Below are 12,997 nucleotides of genomic sequence, written 5' to 3' on the forward strand. Positions count from 1 at the left end.
CCCGAGGATGAGTTACAAAAGTACGAACTGACAGGGTTCTCAAACTTTTGCACAGGGCCTTTTTCCTTTTTTATTATTTTGAAAATTGTTAATAAAAAGGAATCTTGCTTACAAATGTGAAGAAATGTGAAATTGCAAAGGATGTATTTGTATTGATTGTAGCATCGTTTTCAGCATTGTCGTTAGCAATGCTTAATAACATAATATAATAATATAATATATATATAATAATATATAATATTGTAACGGACTGAGTTCTGGTTAGTAGCTGTTACTGTTACTTTAAGAGACTGTTGATGACGTTGATGAGGGAGGGATTGTTTTGGGGTCAGGGGGGAGGAAGGGGAGGAACCACGGAAGCGTGGGAGAGACTCGTGTGTTTTGAGCTGGGGTAAACTGTGCTTGTTGTTTGGAAATGTACCGAGTGATTAAGGAGATTAAAGTGCGGTAACGAGAACCCCTCTGTCTGGTTTGTGACTTGCTACAATATATTAAGACCAGAGACTCCCCCAACAAAAAAATATTTGCTTAGTATGATGTGGCCTGCTGTATTAAAATCAGTCACATTGACCCCAAAACATATTTAGAGTTTTAGAAACTACTATAAAGATGAGAATATAAGACTTCTAATGATACAAGTTATCTCTCTACTCTGCGTATCAATGGAGTTGCGTCTCATTAAATTTTGAATGCCACCAGACCATGTTTTTGAGAAAAACTGCTTCAAAGTTTAGTCACAAGAAGGTAGTTGCTAAGAGAGGCTGGGAGACTACTGACACTGGGCTAATGAAACTCCAGGGCTATACCATTTCATCATAACCTTAAAGGTACAATAGGTAATTTCAGACTTCTAACAGTCAAGAGAGGAATTGCAGCAACAAATACGCTCAAACCACAACACTGTTTATCTCAAACCCAAATTTAAGGACTATAAACACAGGTAGAGGGTGAGTCAACATGTCAGTGAGCCTTTTACAATGACAATATTCTTGTAACGATATTTTAACACAAAAATCTTACCTATTGTACCTTTAAACACTTGTGATTCCACTTAGTGTGCATTTGAAGTATTCAAAGTCCGACAGTAGCCTTGGTCCAATTTGGCTGTTGGATCTGTTCATTGTTTGTGGGTATAAAGGATCATCGGGCAGGCCGAGGCAGACCTTTGGGAATGGGTGATGTAATGGCAGTTCTGGTGCCTGTTGCTGGAGGCCGACCAGGGCGGGTCAATGGCCCACTGTTTTCTCAGCCTGAGCTGGGGGTTTGTCTCCATGCTAAGGCCCGGACACACCAAGCTGACCACTGGCCACAGTTTGGCCATGTTTGAGTCTTTGTTTTTCTTCACGCAATCCTAGGTCCTCTGGTTTTCTTTTCTGAATTGCAAATACAGATTGCAAAATCGCCACCTCCTGGTATGGAGAGTTATTTTTTCTCACATATACACAGAACTTTGGCCGTCAGCTGTCAACTTTGCGGTGTGTTCCCGTGCAATTTATACGGGCAATGTGGGGCAATGTGAGGCAACTTGTTGCAAAGCAAATCGATGTGACAGTTGGCCTTGGTTGCTGCTAGCTCTTTGATGTTTGCTTAACTCGGCCTTCACATGTGGCTGTGCGCTTAGCCATCGCTGGGAAAGAGTTAGTAAACCCACAACTAATGTGAAAAATAGCTTGGTTTTTACTGGTTGGCAAGCCTGCCTCTAGCCCTCTATTTAATCACCAGGCAGAAGAGCTGTGACCAGGCTTGAGCAGTGAGCTCAACAAGTCCCAGCTGAGTGCCTTTTGAGTCTTAACAAAACACCATGGCCGATTTCATTCCCCACAACAATGCAAATGCCAAGGGCTGTCCGACCTCGAGATTAATGGAGCTCCTTGGCTCCATAAAGCCCTTTCTTAGCTGTTGTCATGCTGGATCCTCTGTTATGCTCTTTTGATCATTTGCCCCTTCAGCTTACAAATATTGTGTCAACTGAGTCAACTTGTGCTGTAATTTATGTATGTACCGAGGCAACACTAATTCACTTGGAAATGCCCATCTGGAAGAGGAAACATCCACTTTACTGTACAGATTATTGGACTACCATTTCTCGCTTACTGGCTTCTAGTGTGAGAGGCTTCTCATTTAAAAATGTATTTACAGTGAGAGTATCTAATGTGATCATATTAAAAATCACCTAATTGGTGAATTCTGCCAGACCATTAAAAAGTTACAACTCTCTCTCAAATTCACACAGTTTAGTCAAATAAGTGATACCTCATGACAGTGCTATTGATCCCTAATGATGTTAATAGTGATCTCTCATGGTCGTAATGGAGATCCCTAATGATGGGAATAGTCATCCCTATTGTTGGTAATATTGATTCCAAATGATTGTAATATTGATCTCTAATTAAGGAGGATTCATGGGGATTCATCACTGCATTGAGCTTGCTGACGCTCCCAGAACTCCTATGCCTCCATACTGTAATATTGACCAGGTCATCTTTGAGAGTCTGATTGACATTGATGATGCCCAGTGTCAGTCTATGGTGGAAAAGGGAGGGGGTCATGGCCAGACCTGTAGTGGTAGTCCAGCTTGGAGAGGAGGGACTCAAATGTCCACCTGGACTACAGGATGACCCAGATTATTAGTACTAAAGGTGGGAGTATTAGGGGATGGGGTTTTCAGGCGGCACTGGAAGATGGCCAATGATTCTACTGTCCTGACCAGTGTGGGAGTTCATTCCACCAAACAAGTGTCTGAACAGGGAGTGGATGGCCAGTCTCCTTGAGGTTGAGGAACAGACAGATGTGGCAAGGGTGTAGGATCTGAACATTGATTGGAGAGATGGTGCAGCTGTTCCATTCACTACCCTGTAAGCTATTACATAGATGTTAAACCTGATTAGAGCTATAATGTGTAGCCAGTGGTCAGGAGCCATATCAGCATATACTGTGCTCCTACAGAATGCCTGAAGCTACGGGCTGTAGGGCTTAGTCCTTGGATGGAAAACCTCCTGGGAAAATGAAACTACTGCATGTCATGTTTGTGGGCCATAAGGATACAGTCTTTTCTTTGTCCGAAACAAAAACCCGAGTTCCCCTTGAAATACCACAAGATCATGGAAGGCAATCCATATTAACATTAAGTGAGATGAGCAGAGGTGTGACACGAGCAAGTATGCAAAGACTGTAGACAAATTGTGTGCCCTCTATCCCAGGAAACCATGAAAGGCCATCCAGATATTTGTTGGATTCACCCCTAGACTATTTCCTGAAATCCCAAGTGTGTTCTAGAATGGTGGTCTACAGTGCCATTAGTTGTTGATTAGAACGGAAGAGAAGGGAGATTATCTGCCTGACTGATGCACTTCAGAGATTGACAGACAGGCATTTATCACTGGCGTGACCAGTCCAGGTTGGATTTCATACTGTATGTGTCTATGTAGCTGACAACAATTTCTATTTCTGCCATGCAGACAAGAATGTTTTTTTTTTTTGCTCTTTACATTTTTTTCTCACATTAAACCAGCAGAATAATAGAAATGTTTGAAAATCAGACACTGTGATTAACAGATAACGTAATAGCAGATATTATATTAACTTATGGTGAAATAAATAGAAAAATTTAGTATTATCACCTACAGTAACAGCAAATTAAAACAAATATTTAAGTTAACAGGAAATACATTGCGCTAAGTTTTTAGCTTGCTTGTCAGACTGGCTGCAGCACAGTAGTTTGAGAATGAGCTGGGAAACTCAGAGACACAAAGAAAGCATCAACACACCAGCACTGCATATTACTGCCAATTGTAAGAAAGTCTTGGCTGTTCTAAATGCACCGGGCTCTTCCCAGTTCTTCATGTAATTGTCTTGTCCTTAATCTATTTTTCATGGGGGAAGCAATGATTCATGCTTCAATTTGCCACAAAGGGAACAAGACTGAGGGCACTATGATTACAGCAATCAGCAGTTTCCTGAAGAGCTGTTGCCACAATATGTGAAACCAAAAGACACTGCTGTGGAGCATCTTTTTGGAGCATTTGTACCACCCTCGCAAATTAAATTTCAAGTGGTGTGCCACCTAAGTCAAGCATCAAAGCATCCATCTCTGATGGATTCCAAAACAGTGATAGAATCTCTTGCAAATACGGTGTGTCAGTCCTTTGAACCAGTCTTTGGTTGCCAGCCTTTCCTATACTCATCACAGCTCCTTTAACATCAAGAGTAATTGTCAACATAGGTCCCTTTGCAAAACAGAACAGTAGCTGACGAAAAGAACATTCATTTTATCTGTGATGAAAACCTTCTTGGTTCTTGGTAAAAACACAAGTATAATGTCATAATTTCCGGGTTGCACAATGAATGTCAAGCTGGTACAGTACAGTGCCTTTCAATGACTAAAGGCTATGAAGTTAGCACAAAGCAAAGTAAAACAGAACAGTAATAGAATATGTCCACACTTATCATTTTCTGAATTGATTGATTGAGGTTATAGATAATCAGGAATTGATCTGCAATCAACTGGACTGAAGGGAATTTAAATACACTAATTTTACAATTCTGAATTAAAAATAGATTGTTTCAATGTGAAATTGTGATCATGCTACCAGTGTTACATCCTGTGGATTGTTTGAAGCTAATACACTTTACCAACACACTGAAGTGGAATAGCTTTTTCATACCACCACTGTATGTTTTTGTATCTTAGAAAGGCAGCTCAAACTATTTTTGTTGAAGCAAATTAGGACCACTGATCACAGTATGATATTGATTTGGCCTTGTTCTTAAGCTGCAGCTAACCGCATACACAACTAAAGCAGTCTGTTGTAAACCTGTCTTTAATCCCTTGTGAACATTTTGCACCATCACGCCTGCTGTTCCAGAATAATATGAATCAATACAAGAATGTGAGGCAAACAGCTGACCGCATTTATCAATGTCAATACTGCATTTAAAAAGACATCTCGTTTGTGTCAACTAGACACCTATTTTCATTATTCCCGATTGGCACAGAGGACAGATTTAGAAACAGGCGATTATGCAGCACGGAAGAATAGCTTGCCAAACTGTGTATGCTGAGTCACTGAATGATATCCACACAAAGGTTTCTGCAAGATATAGGGGCTTCAAATTGGATTCTTTTTTTGTGTTATACACTCAGTGATCACTGTATTAGGTGTTTATTAGGAGCTGTACACTAGCTTGTTAATGCAAATATTTAATTAGCCAATCATGTGGCAGCAACTAAATACATAAAAGCATGCAGACATGGTCAAGAGGTTCATCTGTTTTTCAGACCAATGGGGAAGAAATGTGATCTAAGTGACTTTGACCGTGGATTAATTATTGGTGCCCGACAGGGTGGTTTGAGTATCTCAGAAACTGCGGATTTTCACGCACAACAGTCTCTAGAGTTTGCAGAGATTTGTGCGAAAAACAAAAAAACATGCAGTGAGCTGCAGTTCTTGCCGTCAACAACTGCTTTTTTTTGCACCGCAGACTACAGCTAAACTTGCTCAGAACGTAGTCAGAAGAATAACTTTTATAGGGGGCTCTTGCATGCAGTCCAAGGACACTTGATTGACCAACGGGGTTACTAAATAGCAATGAAATGTGGACTGAGTTCCGACTCAACCTTTCCATACTCTTGCCGATTGCACTGTGGCGCTACTTGCTACAGTCGGCACAAGCACGGTCCAGATTTAATTTGAGACTTATCCATACTCCAGTGTGGTGCCTTAACTGAATGACACATCATAGTCAAAGCTGTCACTATTATTCCATGGCAAATCTGTATATTACGCATGTAATATACTGTGGCACCCTTAATAAATATGCACAAAAAGTGTTAGTTATTGTATAGTTATTGACATACGTTTTATTTTTCGAAATGCGTAAAGTAGTATGCTTTATTAATGCCACTATTATTGTCAACCCTGGTTTAATATGCTGCAAACACCCCTGTCAAAGATGACAGCCATGAGACTTTTCCGATGATTTGTGATAAGTTTAGAGAACACATTTGGAGGGATATTTGACCATTCTTTCATGCAGTACTTTTAAGAATTATTGATATCCTTGGGTTTGCACTTATGGATCCCCTCTTTAGTTCAGACCACAGGTTTTTGATGGCATTTAAGTCTTGAGACTGAGATGGCCATTGCATAACCTGGATGTTGTTTTTACTTAACCATTTCTGTGTGGATTTTGATGTTTGGAGTCATTGTCCTGCTGGCCAATCTACCTATGTCTAAGACTCAGCTTTCTAGCAGAGGCAACCAGATTTTCTGTTGTGATTTCCAGGTACTTTGTTGAATTCATTGTGCCAATGATCTTAAAGGAGCACTGTCACACTTGTTTCAGTTGAGTTTATTTGGATTAAATGCTTAAATTATGTGTGTAGGCATTTTTAAAATCACATGTCCAGTGACATATTACGAGCTTGTTGATTTTGACTAAGAAATATCAGAATTTTCAGAGGAAGAATTACGTGAGCAAGAGAGACAGACAGCGGAGGATGAGGCAGCCGAAGCTAACCGAGAGGAGTATTCCAATAAATTGTACTGTATGGTTGTATTTCTTGGTCAAAATCATAAAAAAATCATTGTACATGGTCACACATATCCCTTTATAATAGAGGCAATATACAGTGCCCTCAAATTATATTCTCATCATTGATAAAGAAGAAAAAAGAAGGCTGTGTATAAACAGCGCAGATAGTAAGCTACATTACATGCTCAAAAATGGAAATATTATATGATTTTATTCTAACAAAGAAAAACATTTTGTATAACAACTCATTTTTTACACAACCTATGCACCGCAGTACTGTGTGCACCTTCTCTTTGCTAGGATAACACTCCTGGAGCATTATATAGCTCTTTATGTGATTGCTGAACATCTTGGACGTGATCTTTGACCATTCCTCAATACAGAATCGTGTAGAATGCCCTCTTCGATTCAATCCACACATTTTGTGTAGATAGGTTAACAGATAGAGAGAGGGGGCATGGAGGGGATGGCTTCTGCGATGCATTATGTAGGGAGGGTCTTAATAAACCTGGAGTATAACCCAACACAAGCAGCATCCTGTAGTCCTGAGGGTTTTCAGTTAGAGGAGGAGGCTGAGAAAGCTGCCTCTCTCTATTTTAGAGCTTCTCAGTTAATTGACAGTCTTTCTCCCATAGCACTGTCTCATTCCAAGAAAGTGCCGGAAGGCGTAGATCCAATCCACAGGCTGCCACTAATCAGCCTGTGCACAAACCTTTTTAAGAAACGCTGTCTTTTCAGATTTACGTTGTATTCTGTTTAAAATTTTTTTTTGGAATTCACAATCTTTTCTGTTTTTATAATTAGTAAGGCATCAGTCGATGCTTATTTTAAGTGTAGAATTTATTGATAAATTTTAAAGCCATATGTATAAGCCAGTTTATATAATGATAGTGGACATCACAATAAAGAGATTATTTACTCATCTGAAAGCAAGTGAAGTGAAGATGGACCACTCCTTGAGGGTTATTTGAGTGTTTTTCACTTCATTTAGACAGTGGGAAAGCAGAGAAGGCTATGGATAACGTTGGGCTATGGTGGTAAATTGATTCCTGGTCGCATGGGAGGACTTGTATTTGCGTTGAATCTCGGCCTCCTTATGGACTACGTCACATGTTATCCACTTAAAGTGCTGTATTTCTTTGTGAATTAATTCAATTTCTCTCTGTGGTTCGCTTCTGTGCCCTCGTATGTTTGTGGTTTGAGAAGCAGGCACAGATTTCTGTCTGCGGGGAGACAGAATGACTGTAGTGACTCATAGTGGTCTCCTCTGTGCAGGGCAACTAAATTGCTTCATGCACAATGCGGGTGCTGTATGAGAGTAAACAAATCCGACTCACACATTGTTAGTACAAACCCATATGGATATAAGCTCCGGAAAGTGCTCGGAAGTTGTTTCTTCACAATGAAAAACGAGATGGGAGGCAGGTGATTGTATTGACTATCTTGAAAAAGGTCTGTCGACCAAAATGTTGACTAATACAGTCACAATCACCCATTGTGTACGCTTCCTGTCTCTTTTTCCATTGTGCGGTTTGAGATGCTCTGCCTGTGAAGCTCTGTAGCTCTGTGTTTTTCTTCACACTCTGGTGAGTGAATTTGGCATATTGGTGAACCTGCCAAACTGCTTTGGTTAAGATAAAAACTACAACTTATTCAAAATAAAATAGACATTCTTATTTAATCTAGGTTGTCTCTTCCACTGCTGAATAAAATGTAATTTCATTTTAGTTCATTTTTATACTGTAGAATTTACAAAAATGAACAGATTTGTCTATTGAAGTATGATGAGCATGTTAAAGTGCAATTGATGTTTGTGCCTGTTGTCAATCTCAGAAGTCGTGATGGCCGCCAGTGTTGTCTCAGGTCACTGTTCCCATTAAAAAGCTGTTGCTTATTCGTGCCTCCAGCAGGCAGTAGCAGTACCGCTGCACAGGAAGTGCTCATCATAAGAGTCTCAGGGGAAATGTCTGACGCAGGAATCTGATTTCAGACGATCTGTCCATCTGCCTCGCCTCGCCTGGCTGTGTCTCGATGTGCCCGTGTGAATTTCACTGCCGAATCCTGGTGTTTGAAATGCCACTAATATCTGCTCTGAAGTCTTGTATGCTAAACTGAACAGGCTCAGCCATGTGTGGGTAGTTTGGGATTGTGTCCGTGTGTTTATATGTGTTATAGAGAAAGAAATTGGAGGGAGTTAAAGTCTGTGTATATATGTGCATATGTTTGTGTGTCTCTGGCTGTAAGCCTGTATTTATTCAAAGCAATAGAATGTGTCTGTGTCTGTGTGTGTGTGTGTGTCCAAGTGAGAGAGTCCTTAGAGTTAAGAGGTGGAGAGAGAGTGTCTTTATGTGTGTTCCAGAAAGAGATGTGCAGAGAGAGATACTGTATGTGCAGAATGTGCATATGTATTCACGAGTTTGCTTAATTAGTGGAGAGTGATCCCCTAATGAAAGACACATTCACCAGAAGACATTGGGGCCTCCATCAGCATTGCTCTGGACTGCTGCTCCTGTTATCCATCAATAAAGCCCTGCAGAAGCTCGCTTATGGCAGATCACAGCTAAGAGAATTACACCAGAGAGATAACACCACATTGCAGCCCTCCAGCTTGTTTAACCTTGGTTTGCTCAGGAAGGTCAGTTTAGATCTCATTTCTCACTTGCTGAGGGAACCTGGTGACAGGACGGATGGGGGTTGGGCCTGAGAGGTAGGATACCCTGCCACATTTGTTATGATAGCTTGACTAAATTTAGTATTTGATCAAAACAACCATCTTTTTCAAAGCTTCTGTTCTTACTTTTTATTTAATTACCATATTGAGTAGTGAGACATAACCCAATTTCATTGTCCAGTCTGGCAGTGTAAAGAACAAGGATTTTGTTACTTGAATTATACCTGTTAGGTCACAGTCACATGCTGGGTCATGTGACAATGCTGCTGAAAGTGCTTCTTACATTATAGACGAGGAGCTGAGTTAGCTTGAATCATTACATTACATTACATTACATTATTGCCATTTGGCAGGCACTCTTATCCAGAGCGACGTACAACAAAGTGCATACCCAAACGAGGGACAAGTGTGTTGAAAGACCCTAGAGGGAAGTACAATTTCAAGTGCTAAGACTACTACAAAGATAAGGACTTTGGGCCTATTCGATTAATCTGACACTGGATGATATCTATACAGCACAATGTGAATCACTGCCGCCAACATTCAGTGATCACCCAGAAAGTTTGCCGGACTCAATGGTAACCAACGGGGTTGGGTCTTAGCGAAGGGTCATTTGAGCCCCATCTACACAACATTGTGAGTCATCCAAAGAAGAATCATGTCCGTTGAACTGACCATTGGTTTTTTTACCAAGGCAAATCCCACGGGCTGGGTAGATTTGTTTCACATCAGACCTTCATCCTGGGCAGGGTCCTAGTTCTGTGATGTTCTAAGCCTGACAAATGAGGTTGCCCATTCACCCTTCATTACTGAAGCATCGCTGGGTGGACCTCTCACTGCCTGATTGAAATTCAAGACATGCTTACTGCAAAGTAGGAGCGCTAACCTATGCACTCACAAGGACAGCGCCGAAGGGGTTTATTCAAAGGCGAGGCATCTGAATTGCAAATGGCTGTGGCGAGGGGACCAAACGACACAAGCGATGTGTGTCACACCAGAGGCTGTTCTCGCGGCCATTGACACAATGGATTTCGAGGCACGGCTGGATCGTGTTAAAAGCACATTACTCATAAAGCCCTTATGGATTATGCATCAGGTGGCAGGATTTGAAGTAACGGTCACGTACGTACTCGGTGCGGCAGTCAAGAGTCGCGGGAGATAGAGTTGCACCACATCAATTCTTTGGCGAGTGTGCTTACTGCCAGTTAAGCCCAGGCTCTTGGTATCATTTAATTTCCTCTTCTCAGACTCCATTCATCAAGGGTCGCCTCACGGGGCGACGTCGCACTTTGTCATATTTCTCAAATCTGCGAGAAGCCAGCCTCAGCTGTCTGCTGTCCGGCACAGCTGCCAATTAGCTTAGTCCTTCCGGGCCTGACGAGGAACTGTCGAGACAGTGAAACGTACTTTAGCGCGGATGAGGTCAGGTCCCTTAGAGGAGGAAGAGGCGGCGGTCTAGCATCCCCAGACCCTTTCATCAACATTCAATTATTCACTTGTGGCTCTCTTTAGTCTTAAACGCTATTGCTGAGTCACTTTGAGGTGCTGTTTCTCATTGGCCGCTGCCTCGCGTGTAGCCGAGGTCTCCAAGGAGAGGCGCCCGCTGGGACCTCTTGTCACGATGTCGCAAAATTTAGCTCCGGTCCAGGCTCTGAAATGCAAATGCAAGTGGCTTTCGGGAAGAGAGCGGTTGACCCTCTTCGATTGCGAATGGCTAGCAGAACGCCCCCCCCCCCCCCCCCCCCCACTCCCCCTCTCCCTGGAGCTGCAGCCGTTTCTCAAAAAGCAATCGCTTCCTTCGTTTATGCCGTCATCGATTTTTCCATTGTCGTCTGCCGCCGTGATCAGGGTGCTGCAGCTCTGAGCAGGGTGAGTCACCGCACCGCTCTCCCTGATGAGCAACAGGCTTCGCAAACAAAACGAGCTAAACGGCCGACGCTCAGCTCCTCTTCATCCTGCCCTGAGTGCGTCTGGAGCGCTGGGATCTCTGACGCGACTGGGAAAAACACACAGGAATTACACTCGCATACCCATGTGCAAAATCATATACTGTATGTGGATGAGTATGTTCTACTAACTGAAACATATAGAAAACATTTTATTTTTATTTTATTTGATTTTGGCCCCTTTTATATGTAGTGAGATATGAGACATACGTATACAATTCTTATGATCTCCATAGAAGATTCAACTGAAGTGCCTTATATATGAAAAAACTAGTGAATCCAAATCTGAATTATATATGCCAGATCTATAACACATATGTATTTTATATCTTCTGACTACTCATACATTTTGCATTTGTGTCTATGTAAAAGGGGCCATAATTATTATGTAATATTTTTTGAATATGTGTCATTTAGTAAAAAATACGAACCTTTTGCGTATTGGTAAAAAGGGTATCTGCATATTTGAACAAGAATGCTACTTTTGCAAATATTATATGGCATATAGCTGTATTATACTGTGTTCATTTTCAGTACCATATCACAACCAAAGATGTGCAAATTAATCTTAGGGCTTAGAAATATGCCTTATTTCATTTTGGAGTATTGCACAAATGCCAAATAGAAGCTCTCTTCAAAATGTATTTGAACAAATGTATTTGTTAGCCCTGTTAGTTTAATCTGGGAGCCAGACAAGCAAAAGGTGAGGCCAGTCTGAGGTTTGGGAGTGCTTGGCTAAGATGAGTGCTGTTCGATTGATCCTGGTCCTCTTGGTTCTCTGTATTACGTGATGTGCAGTGCTGAATGCGGGTGCGGTCTGATATGTCTAACCTCTGCCCCTCTCTTCCAGCCATCCTTAACCCCAAGCAGCCCAAAGAGAACAAAAGCTTCAACTTTGATTTCTCCTATTGGTCACACACCTCGGTGAGTCACTCAGGCCACGCCCTCTTGGCCTTGTGTATGCTCTAATGTGATGTTGATCTACTGTGGCCTTGTCCTATATACTAGAATAGGATTTGAAGAAATGTACACATGCTTGTCCCCGCAATACCAATATGTAGTTGCAGAGAATACTTTGCCCTGTTTGACTGTCGTTGAAGTTAATTGACATTATTTCAGCTCAACCCGATGTATATCCTTAATATTATCCTAAGCTTGTACAAATAACCACGGTCAATATTTTAGGTGAAAATAGGGTTGGAGATTAAGAACTTGTCAAAACCGGACAGCATCCATGGGCACATGTGTCAGAACCGTGGCCGAGGCGGCGTGGAGGCGGAAACTAGTGGTTGAATTTCAGTCAGTTCTTCATATTGTCCGGTGAGGTCCACAAACCGGTCCTGTACAAATAATTTGAAAACCAGACAGTCAGGTCCAAAACCGGGCAACTGGCAACCCTCGGTGGAAATGTTAGTAGTTATGTGGTCGTATTGTGGCACAGTAGTGGAAATGTGGTTGTGTTTGGAATGTGGCCATGTTTTGTTTCTAACGCAACATCTCTCTCTCTCTCCCTCTCTCTCTCTCTCTCTCTCTCTCTTTCTTATCTCCTCCAGCCCGAGGACATTAACTATGCATCGCAGCTGCAGGTGTACAAAGACATTGGAGAGGAGATGCTGCTTCATGCCTTTGAGGGCTACAATGTCTGCATCTTTGCGTACGGCCAGACAGGGGCTGGGAAGTCCTACACCATGATGGGCAGGCAGGAGAAGGACCAGCAGGGCATCATCCCTCTGGTAAAGCACAGCTTGTGTCTAAGTAAATTACCGCAGACATAGTCTGAAAAGGAATAGCACACCCTGCTGTAAAATTGAAGATGTTTGAAAATTGAGCTGGCCAAGATGGTCAT

General features: G+C 41.9%; 1 protein-coding gene across 1 annotated transcript in view; it reads left to right on the forward strand.

The window, feature by feature from the left end:
• kif1ab (kinesin family member 1Ab) overlaps nucleotides 1–12,997 on the forward strand; it is a 69,819-nt gene that overhangs the window by 10,749 nt on the left and 46,073 nt on the right. The window contains exons 3-4 of the mRNA XM_061241084.1: nucleotides 12,002–12,075; nucleotides 12,705–12,884. Coding sequence (XP_061097068.1) covers nucleotides 12,002–12,075; nucleotides 12,705–12,884 — 254 coding nt within the window. The remainder of the gene's footprint in view (nucleotides 1–12,001; nucleotides 12,076–12,704; nucleotides 12,885–12,997) is intronic.

Source organism: Conger conger, chromosome 5 (assembly GCF_963514075.1).
Source record: "Conger conger chromosome 5, fConCon1.1, whole genome shotgun sequence".
NCBI classification, from domain to species: domain Eukaryota; kingdom Metazoa; phylum Chordata; class Actinopteri; order Anguilliformes; family Congridae; genus Conger; species Conger conger.